This window comes from Lepisma saccharinum, chromosome 8 (assembly GCF_977018435.1).
Source record: "Lepisma saccharinum chromosome 8, izLepSacc3.1, whole genome shotgun sequence".
Lineage (NCBI taxonomy): Eukaryota > Metazoa > Arthropoda > Insecta > Zygentoma > Lepismatidae > Lepisma > Lepisma saccharinum.
The window spans coordinates 74,135,817-74,151,111 of record NC_139236.1 but is presented as its reverse complement, the minus strand read 5'-3'; the positions used below and the strand labels follow the sequence as shown (position 1 = coordinate 74,151,111).

At 39.4% G+C, this 15,295-nt stretch overlaps 1 protein-coding gene across 4 annotated transcripts in view; it reads left to right on the top strand.

Annotated features, from left to right (window-relative positions):
• Positions 1–15,295, top strand: part of nan (transient receptor potential cation channel subfamily V member nanchung) — a 226,984-nt gene that overhangs the window by 72,901 nt on the left and 138,788 nt on the right. For 2 of the 4 annotated variants that reach the window (XM_083127591.1, XM_083127590.1), the window contains one exon: positions 8,315–8,388. The exons of 1 other annotated variant lie outside the window; for it this stretch is intronic. In XM_083127591.1, coding sequence (XP_082983717.1) covers positions 8,315–8,388 — 74 coding nt within the window. Of the gene's footprint in view, positions 1–8,094; positions 8,389–15,295 lie in introns of those variants that run through there. One more of the 4 variants, XM_083127592.1, reaches the window with a different exon arrangement.

The following is a 15,295-nucleotide window of genomic DNA, read 5'->3' as shown; positions in this document are numbered from 1 at the left end:
CGCTTTTTGGCAGTCGTCGGACCAAGTGAACGGAGTGTCTTTTTTCAAAAGCTGTAGAAGGGGGTGGATTAAACTACTAAATCCGAAAATATAGGCGCGCACAAACGAGCACATACCGATGAACCTTCGCAATTGTTTAATGTTCTTTGGTGGTGGATATTTGGTTATGGAATCTAGGCTTTTGGGAGAGATTTCAAATCCAGTTTCACTTACTTGGTGGCCTAAACAGGTGATTTTTGTGTAAGCAAAGCGTGATTTTTCTACGGACAGCCGCAGGTTCGCGTGCCGTAGTCTATTGAATGCATTACTCATTACTCGAAGTAACGAGTTCAAAGAATCGGCACTCAAAACAATATCATCCACATAGATGGACACTTCATCCTCACTTACCCCATTGAACACTAATGAAATAACTTTATTTAAGGCATATGGTGAGTTTTTGTATCCCATTGGCAAACGGCAATATTCAAATGATTGAAAATTTGGAATGGAGAATGCTGTTTTCTGTTTACTTTCCTCTGAAAGTCTGACCTGATAGAATGCATTTTTCATGTCTAGTTGGGTGAAATATTTCTTTCCAGCCAGGTTGTTTAGAACAGATTCTACGGAAGGCAGTGAAAAACTAAGGTAGGGCGTTTGTGAGTTCAAATAACGAAGGTCTGTTAGAATTCTATACTCGTTATTGGGTTTCTTGATTAAAAATGTAGGAGAGTTGTAGGGAGACCCCTGTGACTGACGAATGATTCCCTGACTTTCCATTTCTAACAACTGATTTTTAATTTGCTCACGTAAGTGTATTGGGATATTAAACTGGGGTCGGTGAAAGGCTGGATTTGTCCCCGTGTCAATTTCATGCTCGTAATCTTCAAAATCTCCTCTATCTTTGGAATCCCAAGCAAATGTATCGCTGTATTCCTGTATTAAACTCAATATTTTTTCTTTTTCCTCAACTGTCAAATCTTTGTTTATGTTAAGACGAGAGGGATCAAATTTTTGTTGTGCAATTTTTATTTTCTCTGTTAACTGCTCTTCTGTCATTTTTAGACATGTGTCAGTGGGGGGTTTGAAATATTGTCACTTGATATCTGCTCATTCTGTATATCGTTCCTTGTTGGGGGGAATTGCATTATAATTTTCCCTGTAGATAGGTTACCTAACACTGTGTTATTTGTGATTTTTATCTTATGAGTTGTAGGATTAATTATGTGAATTACAGGATTTTCTGTATTTAATAAAGCTCTAGGAACCAGCAGGCTCCTTTTCAAGAGAGAGGGTTCTGGCTCGAATATGTTACAGTCTTTGTCTGCAGTGTTAATAATGTTTACAGGAACAAACATTTTAGAACGGGGTGGGATTTGAACTTTCTTTACTAATAAAACTTGGGGGATATTATCAGCAGCAATTTTCTGAATAACGTGTTCGGGTAGCGTATTCACCTCAATTTTGTCTTTGGGAATCTGGAACTTAGGTGGTTTCCCAAACCGAGTGAGTTGCATGGTATTGTTACAGGAATTTATGCTTACGTCATGTGTCATCCAGAAATCGTTGCCTAACAATGGCAGCATGGATGGCATGTGGACGACTCTAAATGGATGAAGAAACCATTTATTTCCTAGACGAAATCTAATAATTGCAATTTCCTTTATCGCTATTTGATTTCCCGTGACACCCCGGATAACACAATTTATTTGCAATTTTTTGGTTTTTTCAGGTACTAGGTGATCTGGGAAAATTGATGTCATGGCACCTAGGTCGACGCAACAGTTGGTAGTTTTCCCCTTACAGTTACCAAGTGTAGCGTGGACCAGGTATAAATTATTTTGCTTAATTAGTGGGACATTAATTCGTACCCCTCTTTCCATACGTGGTGTCCCTCTACGTACGGAAGTTAACCGTTTAAAGAATCATTTTGGACAGCTTGTTCAGAAAGTTGATTGACGTGACCACAGCTAGTGCATTTATTATGGGACTGGTGTGTTTGGGACGTCTGCGTGTTTCTATCCCATCGCTGGTAATTAGGCCGTTGAAAGTTACGTCCTCCCCTGCCTCTAAAGCCTCTACCTGCACCCCTGTTACCTCTAGTGAAATATTGAATTGGCCTGTAAAAGTTCTGGCGTGGAACTTGGTCAGAGAAGTTACCATTATTACTAGAGACGTACTTTCTATTCTTGCCACCTCTAGATGACCAATAGTTATTTCTGGGGGGTTGATTTTGCATTTGTTTTATGAGCTTGTTGCTATCTGTCACAGAATTGATCAATTCTTGGTGTGAAATTTGCATATCGTGAAGTTTGGTTGCAAGAAGGCTAACGTCTTGATTATCCTGAGCGGTGCTATTTGGAACGGCCGTGCGTGGAAAGGAGGCGCCCTGAACGGTCGTTGCTCTGGCTGACTCGACTGGATACGCAGCTGTTTCCGCCGTGGGAGCTGCTGCGCTCGCAAGTTTGTGCCTATGAACGTGTTTCCTTCGTGTCGGCTTCGCAAGGATTTTCTCCTCGTCAGACGAGAAGGAATCGGAAGACGACGTGTCGGAATCAGAACCAAAGATTGTATTAAATTTTTCTTGCCGATTGCGTTCTTTAGCGATGACTCGACGCTTCTCCACGCGTCTGAGCCAGCTAATAAGGTCTTCCAAACTTGCAAACTCCTTCTCGGCGGCTTCCAGGTATTTATCCTGGAGGCCACTTATGATGGAATACATGAGCTTATCCTCTCGAATGCCAGGAACAAGTTTCCTGACCAGAGCGGATTTACTCGTTACGTAATTCATCACCGTTTCATCCTTCCTTTGAATCCTAGCACGGATCCTGTCCTCGGCTAACCTGAGGTCACCTTTCTGTGGGAACGTGTCTTTTAATTTGTCCTTGAGATCGTTGTTGGACAACGTAGCAAAGTTCGGGGAAAGCTTTATGCCAGAAAACCATTCCAGGGCGATTCCCTGCAACGCTAACGCCAGAGCCCATTTCTTTCGTTCTTCGTTCCACCCGTTAAATTCCGCCAGGTTGTCGAACTTCAACAAGAACTGATGGACACTGTCTCGTTTTCCTCCCGAAAATGCGGGCGTTTTAAAGGATGCGGTATGCGACATGTTGACCTCAAGGTCGCACGAATTTACTTGATGCCCTAAGGACTCTTCGGGGTGGTTTGGACAGTGCGGATCAGCTAATGCATCGATTCGAGTGGCCTGTATTTGCCTACTTAAAGATCTGGTAATGACTCGCCGATTGGTGTGGGGGATGGGGGTAGACGAAACAGCTAATGAATGAAGTTCATCGAGGGTGCGATCGAGTTCATCTTCGAGTACATTGAGCCTATCCATTGAACACTCATTGCTTGGCAAATGGAAATAGACATGCCAATTGGGAGGGGGGGGGGGTTGATGCCAAAAGAGAGAAAAATAAAGGTTGAAAAACCGGGAAGCCAAGCCTCCACCACTTAAATCGTCTTCTTTACATATCGATCGAGCACTTACTAAGGGGAGAAATGAGAAGGTCAGATGGAGTTATACAGTTTACTCGGCTAATCAAATGAGAATAGGAGGAGAAGGGTAGGTGGCTGAGGGAAGCGCCAGCACTTACCTCTGCTTCCTGGCGGCGGCACTGGCTGCTACTACCAACTGATTACAACCCAAAATAAGACCTGGTGACAGGGCACCCTTCGCTTAAATAGTAGCCAGTTCCGCTGTACTTTGCAACCTCCGTTTCCTGTGGAATTCTCCTCTGCAAGTCGGAACATTCCAGGAGACGGAGGAAACCGGACGAGAAGTACACCAGGAAGCAAACGTTCTGCACCCGCATCCCCAGCCATCTACAATATATACCAATTTCACCTCGTCATCTTGTGGCTATTAGAAAAAGGAAAGGAAGGTAATTCTGTATTACTATAAGAAATGTTACATTGTGTTATTTCTATATCTATGCATAAAAGATACATCACGTTACAGCAGTGTCGGCGATTAGTGGAAGGTGTGGGGGGGGGGGGCAGTTGCCTCGCCCCATTTTTTGCCACTTTTGCCCACGCACTATGCTAAATCTTATCACAATTTTGGAATCCAATCGTCGCCACTGCTTTACAGTTGTTCGTGAGTAGCCAATTATAAATGCGATGTGCATTAACTGGAAATAGTTTAACGCCTGGACACAGGTGGCACTAGTGTAAATATAATACTCCTTAGTATATGAGGTGGAACAGATTTTAATACTCTTATTCCCTCCGTGTCTTTGTTGGGAACTACTGTATCTCTAAAGACTAGAGACGGAAATGAAGTATTTTTGTTTCCATTCTTCGCTGATCTCCCGGGATCGTAAATACAGGTAGATCTATGTATTTTGAATCAGAATTGATTGGATTTTGACATCACATTAAAGAACTATGACGTAACATATAAGAAGTATATATTGACTGTAAAAGGAACATCCATGAACAATCAGAATCAAATCTCTTGGAAAATGTTGATGTTTAATAATAACTGTAATAATATCACCAATTTTTCAAGGACGTAACAAAGGCGTGAATTGAACAGGCAACGTCGGTTTCTCAGCCAGGGATTTGTTGCTTCTAGTGTCTTCAGCTCCATTTGTAGAAGGTGGTGGAGCCTTCTCGAAAGCTCATTCCCAAAGATACTAAGACGTCCATCCTTTAAACAGACAGGAACCTATTAAATAATTAAGAAAGAACGCCCACAACTTGAGGAAACTACAATGGAACCCCCGTAAGGGGCGCTGTGTTGCGGAAGAAGAAGATAAAGGGGGGAACAAACCCTCCAAGAGAAAACAGGTCACGTTCCTGTATCGATTACTGGAATAAACTTGGAAAGCTAGAAGAAAATTCCAAAACATTTTCCTGCTTCTTCTCCGCACCTCTAACGAACACTTCCCTCTCATGCCACCGTTTGGAAGAACAAAGCTCATTAAAAACTTCATTTGAATTTTGTGTATGCTGCGTATTCTTAATGAACTCCATTAAGCGTCTATTGTCTGTTGTTTCCGCTTTCCTGTCCTCAACGGGAATGGATGGGAGGAAACTTCTTGAGAGAGAACAGAAGTTTCTTAGTTCAAATGCAGAGTTCCCGTTCCGAAATGACTCTTGGAATTCTTGCAGAACTCTTTTTGAGGCCTTTCGTAATTGTACCGTGACACTAAAAGTTAACTCAAAGATCCCAAGATATCTAGCAAGTGCAGTTGTCAAGTTTTCTAGTAAGACATGAAACCGAAAGTCTTGGATTCGAGTCCCGGCCAAGATCATTGCGTATTTGTCCATTACCTGATATAAACCAATCAAAAGTAAATCTTAACAATATCTTCTAGCAAGGAAGGAAAAGCACGTGACCAAGAGGTAATCTTTACAACCTTCTTGCTGACTCTGTGGCGCTACGACGTAAGGGGTCTCGGGTTCGAATCTCGGCCTTGTTCTCTGCGAGTGTCTCTTCACCAATTTCATCGTATCCGTTCTCATCCGTATCTTCGCGTTTAGCCAAAAGTGGCAGAAAAGCGAAGTAAAATAAATCACAGCAATCAAAATGAATGAATTAACCTTCCTTTGTAAGAACCAGAACGTATTTCATGACCACAGATATTTGCAATTTTGATAAACATTTTTCATAGTTCATACTCCCTATTACTTTCAGTTTTCTCCATCGTACAACCTTACATGTTTGTACAGCCAACGGCAAAGATAACAGTAGGCAAATTGTCCATTTTCATTCTATTCTTTTCTACATCCTGTGTTCTTTTAAAAAGTGGGATTCTGTTCATGCGAAGCAGATGGGTTCCTTTGCTTATTGACGTTTTAATTTCAATTCACGATTATCACTTTGTGGAAAACACGCAGGAGGAAAATGGTGATGGACAATTACCATACCCTTCATTTTGCCGTTGGGTGTACATACACTCAAAACAAAATGTAACAAATATCAGAAACTTACATAAATTCAATTTACATAGAACAGCTTTTTTCTAGTTTTTGTATTTTGTACTTGGTAACAATATTTTCCCACACTTTCTATTTTGTATATTTATTACTTTTAATAGTGACAAGTTTTTTTGTAAAATCAGCTATCTTCTTCTTCTTCCTCTTTTCCCTTTTGCCTCATAGCGTCGGGTTCCCTCCATCCACTACTTCCATCTCTCCCGTTCCTTTGCCATCCTCTTCAATTCTTTTATTGCTTTTCCTTTCTTTTGTCCTATTTCTTCTATTCCTTTTTCGAATGTCTTCCGGGGTCTACCTCTTGTTCTCCTTCTCTCTGTTCTAACTTCCTTAAATTGTTTTGCTTTTCTATCTTCGTCCATTCCTACCACATGTCCGAACCCTTTTAATTGTGTCTTTGTGTCAGTTTTTCTTCTATTGGCTTCTGATTTAACTCTTCTCTGATTCTTTCATTACGTACTCTATCTCTTCTTGTTTTACCAACTATTCTATGGAAGCATTTCATCTCAACTGTTGTTATTTGTCTTACTTCTTTTCCTCTTACTGGCCAGTTGTCACTTTCGTGTAGTAGAATTGGTTCCACTACTGACTTATACACTTGTAGTTTAGTTTTGGTGTTTATTTCCCTTTTTCCAAAAAGTTATTTATTAGTAGTGATATTTTTTTGTCATCATTTTCTTATTAGTTTCATCTCATCATCCCTCGTCATCATCCATACCATAATGTAGACCTAAGCTTTGAGAAAATGTAAAATAACTATAATTTAAAAAATAATGGTGTTGTAAGTGGTCCACGAGTTATTGTATTGGTTCAAGCTGTGTTGGACTAGTGGAAAGGGCACCCTGATGATGTCCAATGTACTTCCCTGAAGCATAGTGTCTAAGGTATTCATTGATTGATTTGTTTTACTTTAATCCCTTTACTACATCTTTTGGCTAATCGCGAAGATAAAGATGAGTGATGGAATTGATGAATGGACAGACACAATGCTCAGGCCGAGATTCTAACCCGCGACCTTTAGTGCTGTGCTAACCCCTCTGTCACGGCTCCTTGTAATCAAGAAGTCTCGGGGTCGATTCCTAGTGGAGGCACAGTAGTCGAGATCCCACTTTAAACTGTAGGCCCAGTCTCGATTAGCCTATCTGAATATAAAGCGAACATGAGACTTCATACCTAATGTCCAAAATGTCGTTTGTGTTGTTTCGAAATCTGGAATTGGGAACACGTTTCCATGCGAATTCAAGCTAGTATATCTTTATGATCCTGTGTTTACATTATAACGTGCGACACACAGACACGAAAAGGTCTTTCATGGAAGAATTTACCAGAAAAAGAGGATATTTGACTCATCAATCTCCTCGGCCGACAATAGCATGAAAACGTCCAGATCAAGACCTTTGAAACCTTCCTTCTAATCGCCGATCCTGAAGCTTTGGCGATCTGAGCGCCATCTGTACCTGGCAGCGACTGGTACAGCATTGCCTCACCCCCCTCCGTCCTTTCAGCAAGTTTTATTCCTGCAGTTCCGTGCAAGCCGAGGCTTTTCCGATAGTCTGGTCTGGAGGTCGTGCGTGCCTTACACTGCAGTCGACAATCACGTGTGGCTCTTTGCGTGGGAAAGCTTCCATACGGACGACGAAAAGTTTAATCGCGTTGTTTGTGTTCAGCGATTTCTCCTTTGGGTATTATTCCTGTGATCCGCGTTCATGGAGGTCTGTCCGGAAAGAAATGAAAGCGAATAATGGCAGACACAGTCCTCGTTCGTCACAACGACCAACGCCTCCTCTTTATTCTGGAAAATCTTTGACCATTTTGATAAACTACAGACAAATCACGATGTACCGTTGACGACTGAAGCTTCGTGTAATGTTCTGGACCGTTGGGGGCAAGTGTGTGATGTGCGATATTGAAAACAAAAATGCCTCAACTGTGTTTCCTTAATACGCAGGGTGAAAGCTATTCCTAGTGGCCTAATTTCTAACTAGGATAAATGAAGTGTCTGAGGTGTTATGACTTCTAATGAAAATAGATAAAGAAGTGTCTGAAGTGCGGTAACTGTTACCTAGGATAGAGGCAGAAGTGTCTCTTCTAACTATAATAAGGACAGAAGTCTGAAGTGCGGTAACTTCTAACTGCAATATAACCCAAAAACAAAATGTAGTAATTTGAAACCACGCTGAGGGAATGCTTACCTGCAGCGTTGTAATTTCAAACTAGGTTACAGGCAAACATTTTGAAATGTGGTAATTGGTATAAACGATGTAAGCAGAAGCGTCTCAAGTATTATAAATTATTGAAATAATTCTGCGATTGTGAAAAGCCAGTGCTAACATTTCCCCTCTCTGTGTTTTCTTTTCCATCTCTTCGCCGCGATGGGAAATACCGAAAGCAACGTAACAAGCGGCGTCAAGAAGCAGACTGATGCAGCGTCGCAGACCATCTACAAGCTTGTCGACCTCAAAGGTAAGAGTTCCTTCTTGCCGCACATAATTAGTACCTAGGTTTTTAGCTGACGTAACAGTTCGAAAAGAAACATTATTACTATTAATGCATATAAAATTAACTAGGGATGTGCCGAAGTCGATTACAGATGTATGAAAATCGGCAGAAATTGACATATCGGCATTGGTATCGGCATCGGCAAAAATCCGATTTTTAAAACGGTACAGATTATACTAGAGTTTTACCTTCTAATAAGTTTTATATTCTAGTTTTGTAAGATGTATTGAAAATTAGAATATGATTTATCATTATTGTAGAGTTTTTATAATAAAAGAATTGCAAACTCTCATTCAGAGGTTCAACCTAACTCAAAATCGGAAATAAAAACAGTACATTGCTGAACCAGGATCTGCTGTTGTATTGGAAATTCAAAAGTGAGTATTCAAACCTGAAGCAAGTGCTGAGAAAATACTTGTGCATACCTGCTGCATTAGTATTCAGTGATTGAGTGTTCAGTTTTCCTGAACAGATTTGAGATAAGAGAAGTAGGTTACTTCCTGAAGTGCTTCCAAAACTAGTGTTTCTGAAGTTGAATCTGGCAGCAGTAAATTGCCAACATTAAGAACAGAAATTCAGTTTGCATTTCAAAGAACTGCTTGTGTACTAATGTTAAATCTCTTGAGAATCCATGTTCTTAAAGGTTCACATAACCACCATTTGTAGATGCAAATGTACATTCGCATCTCTTGAGAATATATATGTATACCTATACATATGATATGCAATAGAAATGTGCATAGCAAATTTATTTTTGTCATGCTGAAAATAACATCCCACTTCTGTTTAATAATCTTATGTATCGGAATCGGTTAAATATCGGCATCGGTATCAGTTCATCACATCAGCATCGGTAAAATTAACCAATCCAAATTACGTTAAGTTCATTGCATGCCAGAGAAATGTATTTATATCTTGTGTAGAGAGTAGAGGAGGAATTTCAGAAATGTATATTTTTAATATGTCGCCAATTTTAAGAGATCTAATGCAACTGAACTGAAGTTGTTTCACTATAATAAGAAGAACAACAAACGTGTAATAAGTCATACATATATCTACAAAAAATGCAGTCCAGTTTTGGAAAATCGTCGAGTGAAATATTCTATCTAAAGATAGAACAGAGAGCGCCACGACCAACTCAGAAAAAGTGCCTGATAAATTTCAGAGAAAAACGTCACTACATATAATGACTTGATTATTGCTATATATAATATTCTGCATGAATTCTTGCACTTCTGGGAATTCTTGTGCATCCACATCTGGTACTATAGAGGTACAACATAATGAAAAGAGGAAAAGGAATTGTAAAGTTTTCAACAAAAATCAGAAAAATCGTAGTACTGTACAATGTTGCTTGCCCCGTACGAACAAAATTGGAAATGTGATACTTGTGAAAGGAACTCCAGATGTAGTTGATTCCATAACTTTTATCCTAAAATTTTTTTTCATTTCTTGACCCGACCGTCATTTCTTTGCAGTCCATTTTTAACCATAATAATTTTATGCGTTTATTAAATTGATTTTTAAAAGGCGTTCGACACCATATACCATGGCTGCTGATTTCGTAGTGTAAATTTACGTTTCCAAGAAAGTTCGTTCTTGTTTTGAATTTATAATTGTATTCTTAGAGTAAGTAGTAACATGCTGTACATGTTTGTGTGTAAATAGATTAATCTTATGAGATCTAGTTACGCGGTATCATGAAAAAGTTAGTAGAGACATTGCTCCCCATTGTATGCAGTAATAACGCAATGCTTCGGCACAAAACATATGTCGCTTTGGTGCACAACCAGCGCCACACTCTATCGTGGCGGAACTGGTAAGCTTGCCGAAAATTGGCAACAAATCTCCGTTTGAAGCTGCTGCTGAAAAACTGAAATGGCGCTGGTTTCGTGGGAGTCATTTTGGAACTTAGGTAGGTGCAATCGCTTGCTTATCTAGCAATGCTTTATGCCTCCACCTTCTTCTGGATTCGAGTCTAGACGCCTCTCTCGCGCTGCAGTTTCATTAACTCCTTGGTCCACGGGCGAAATATATGGTCTCGATGCTACGGACATTTTATGCACTTTTAGACCCGTTTAAACAGCATCAATCGAGCTCCAGCGATAAGATAGTCGCAGAGAATGCTGAGCAGTGTTGGCAACTGGTTGCATTATTCACTAAAGGTCGATTTTTTTAGGATATATTTAGTGCCGTAAAATTGTAATGTGAGAAGCCAGAAGATAGGTTCGAATTCTGGTTATGTGTCGACACTTCATTGTGATTGGTTCGTCGTCTACTTCACCCGTTCACCATTTCATTCTCATCCGGGCTTATTCCGGGGCTCAAATACAACATACTTGATTGCAGAAAGACTAAGAAAATACGTATCTTAACTAATGTAAAGATTATATTAGAACATTAGAAGTGTAATGTTTATATTGCGTAATTCGAGATCAGTGCATCCAATCCAATGGGGAGAGAGAGAGAGAGAGAGAAAGAGAGAGAGAGGGAGAGAGAGACAGAGGAGAAAGGTAAAATGAGAAACTATGAAACAACAATAGATAAATAGAGGAAAGATATAGAGAGAAAGACAGATCAAAAGAAATGTTGGGAGGGGAAGAGGAAGAACGGATAAAATGAGAGAATGTTCGTAACATTATTGTTAGTAACATAATTTTCTATGTGCATTTCCCATTTTTAAAATGTCCCCTTCCATGTAAAGATATACTTATTTCATTGCTGTATTCGTTTAGATTTCTTTCGCTTTTACGTGTTAATGTTATTTATGCACTCTCTTAAATTATAAAAGAAAGATAGCAGATATAAATTCTGCAAAAATGGTACAAAATGATCCACAGCCTTAACCTTGAAATGGGAAATAAGAGGGACTAAACAAAGAAAAATAATATATAGGTAGATGTAATTGTCTATCATGAACTTGTCTTAACTATCATGGTGCCCACCCACAGACCTTACGTGAGGAATTTTCAGGATCAAACACATTACATTGGGTGGGATAAAAGAGCAAAAGAGAGAAATGAAGGAGAAAGACAATAGGGATAACGTGAGAAGAAAGAGAGAGAAAAAGACGGAAGAATGATGGAGCAAGAACGAGAAAGAGAGGAAGAATGAAGGAAAGGAAGAAGATGGAAAAATAAAAATAGAGAAAGATGATAGAGAAACAGAGCATAAAAGAGAGAGGATGAGCAAACTACGAAAGGAAGAAGCTAAGTTAGTTTGAGAGAAAGATAAAAACACAAGAAGAATGAAAACAGAATCGAAATATGGGAGGTAGAATACAGAGGAAGAGAGAAAACAGAAGAAAGAAGACAGAACAAGATAAAGACAAATGAAAAAGAGGCAAACGGAGGAAAGAAAAAGAGAAGATAAAGTAGCTACAAAGAAAATTAGAAACAGAAGAAGGAAAGATGAGGAGAGAAACAGACGAAAAACAACAGAAAGAAAGGCGTACACGGTAGACGGAGAGAAAAAAGTAAAATATATAAAATGGAGAAAAAGAAGTGGAATAAAGAAAGAAAAGGAGAGGGTAAGTTTCAAAGAAAAAAATATGGGAAGAAAAAACAGATCCCATTATGAACTGTCATTATGAAGATAACAGAATGGTGACGATTAAAACGTAATAAATCTAACAGTTAATCTATCCCAACCCAACCTAAATTTAACCTAATCTATTTAATGTATCTGAGTATTTGCGAGTTGTAGTATATGATTGTTCTAGCTATGTACGTACAAAAGCAAAGTGAAATTGGAAAACTATCTACTCAATTGCATATACAATCCGACGTAGATGTGAATAGAACTTCTTGAACGTTACAATAATAATCTCTCACAAATTATACTAGAGCATTTTGTACAGTACTGATGTAATCTATATTAGAGATAGCATATTTCACGCTTTAAACATGATCAAACGATATTTTAAATTTCAGAGAACAGTCTATATCTTTGTCCATTTACTTTATAGTCGTTGGGTAATAAAACTTTAAATCCACTAACACCGAAGTTGTATGTTTCCCCTTGTACAAGGCAAATAGGTAACATGAAATAACATGTTATTGCAATAACTGAGTGTGCAAGGGTAATCGTTATTCATTAAATAGTAACATTCATTCTAGGCCTCCACTGTCTACAGATTTTCCACGTACATTTCCAGATACATATTAGTTGCCTATAACCAGAAGGAAACTACAAACCAATTTACGTGTAATTGGTCTGGATATAATTATGTTGAATTTGCAATTATAATTATTATTATTACTCTGAAATTTACAGGAACTGTACTGCCTCATTCAAATAGTGAATGTATCTCATTTATAAATTTCGAAGAATATTATCATAGCGTATAATAGCTTTTGCAACAGAGATATTGCTTGCAACTTACTTCATGACGTCAGAGTCGATGAATGACGTAGCCTTCGGGGCCGGTCTTTCGGGTTGGTCTAACTGACGTCACTTATTTGCGCGTTCTGCCAGTGCGCAATGGAAGAATATGAACAATTTGGTGAAAGACGACGCTCTGTGTTAATGGTACCATCTCAGCACTCGCATGAAGTGACAGCGGCTAAAGCACAGGTAAACCTGTCAGTTGTGGAATCAAAGCAACAGAAACAAGGAAATTAGAGGAAAAAAACGCTTTCGCAATTGGCAACACTGACAGGTCGGCAATAAACATCACGGATTTCGTTTGGGGAATTTATGCCTCCGATAGCGTGTAACATACTAACGGCGGTGTTTCTGTCGCAGGGTGTTTTGCATCACCTGATGATCGTTTATCGCAGTCCGATATCGGCGCCTGGCAATCAGGTGAGAGATAAGCTACAGCACCAGAATACGCTGGTGGCTGTTGCTACTACAAATGAGTTTCAGATGCAGGCAATGATGCAAGAGCCAATGAAACCAAAATATTTCTTGTGGTTTGTGTTTCGGGATGTTCTATGTCAATTTTCTACCTTTCTCCGGGCTGGATGAATTCAGGTGGGAATTTTTCCAGCAATGTCCTTGCATGAGGCAGCTCTGGGGCTCACTCAGTTCCCATGGAGGTAAAGGCGATCGGAGCATGGTGCTGATCAGTATCACCTCCATAATTGACCGCGATTGTCAATGTGTGGACCCCTACTTCCACATATCATCCATAAGCATTTATTGCATATTGCAATGCGCACAGAGGAACATCGCCTTTACCTTCTTTGCACTTCGCAAGTTTACTCCTCGCGACGATGAGGATGAATAATAAACAACTATACCAAGGCTAAGACGAGCCGGAGTCGGTGGCGTGTTTGCAAGTCGACCAACCGACAATCTCTGTTAATTAACTGGGATAGATGAATAAGTGCCTGAGGTGTGGTAACTTTTAACCATAATACGTAGAATAAGTACCCAAAGTGTGTTTATTTTAACCAGAATAGATAAGTAAGTGATTAGAGTGTAAAGTAAAAAAATCAAAGTAAAGTGCTCCCCTGTGCTTTGCACCATGCCATGAAGGCGTAAGGGGGTGTGGAGTTAGGGCCCCACACTTTCTTGATCACGGCCGAAGTTGGAGGTGAAGTGATTAGCATCACGCCTCTGGCCGCCTTTACTCCCTCAGAGTTTCCTCCAGGTACTCACTTTATGCGACGCTGAGTGGGCACCGGAGCCGCTTGAACAGGTGGGAAAAAAATACCGATTCTCTCTCGCTGAGGATCGAGCCAGGGTCTCTCGCATGGTAGTCAGACGCCATAACGACTGAGCTACCGCGGGAGTGTGGTTACTTTAACCAGGAAAGATGAGTAAGTGTCTGGAATGTGACTACTTTTACCATAATAAATGAATAAGTGCCTGAAGTGTGAAAACTTTTAACCATAACAGATGAATAAGTGCCTGAAGTGTGGAAACTTTTAACCATAACAGATGAATAAGTGCCTGAAGTGTGGAAACTTTTAGCCATAATAGATGAATAAGTGCCTGAAGTGTGGAAACTTTTAACCATAATAGATGAATAAGTGCCTGAAGTGTGGTAACTTTTAACCATAATAAATGAATAAGTGCCTGAAGTGTGGCAACTTTTTACCATAATAGATGAATACGTGCCTCGAGTGTAGCAACTTTTAACCATAATAGATGAATAAGTGCCTGAAGTGTGGCAACTTTTAACATAATAGATGAATAAGTGCCTGAAGTGGGGAAACTTTAACCATAATAGATGAATAAGTGCCTGAAGTGTGGCAACTTTTAACCATAATAGATGAATAAATGCCTGAAGTGTGGAAACATTTAACCATAATAGATGAATAAATGCCTGAAGTGTGATAACTTTGATGTGTGTTTTACGTTTCTCTGCATGAACTTATCTTCTCGTATAATATCTAAGAAACTAAAAGTTAAAATATACAAAACAGTAATTTTGCCTGTAGTATTATATGGATGTCAAACTTGGTCCATTACATTACATTAAAAAAGCAAATTAAGAGTATTTGAAAAAATCCTCAGAAAAATATTTCGACCAAAAAGGGATGAGGAGACAAGTGGGTGGAGAAGGTTACATAATTTAGAACTGGATAATTTGTATTGGTGTCCGGATATTATTAAATCAAGAATACGTAGGTTGGCAGGTCATGTTGCACGAATGGGATAGGAAAGAAGAGTTTATAGGATTCTTGTTGGGAAACCTTATGGTACGATACCTGTATGAGTTAACTTTTAACCAGGATAGATGATTAAGTGCCTGGAGTGCAGAAACCTTTAACCAGGATGAAGGAATAAGTATATGGAGCGAATTTTTAGTATTTACGAGCAGGATAAAGACGGAAGTGTGTGAATTGTGAATTCTGCTTTTTCAAGTGTCTCAAATAGAACCACTTGGAACTAAAATAGAAGCGGTGGGAATGCCTGC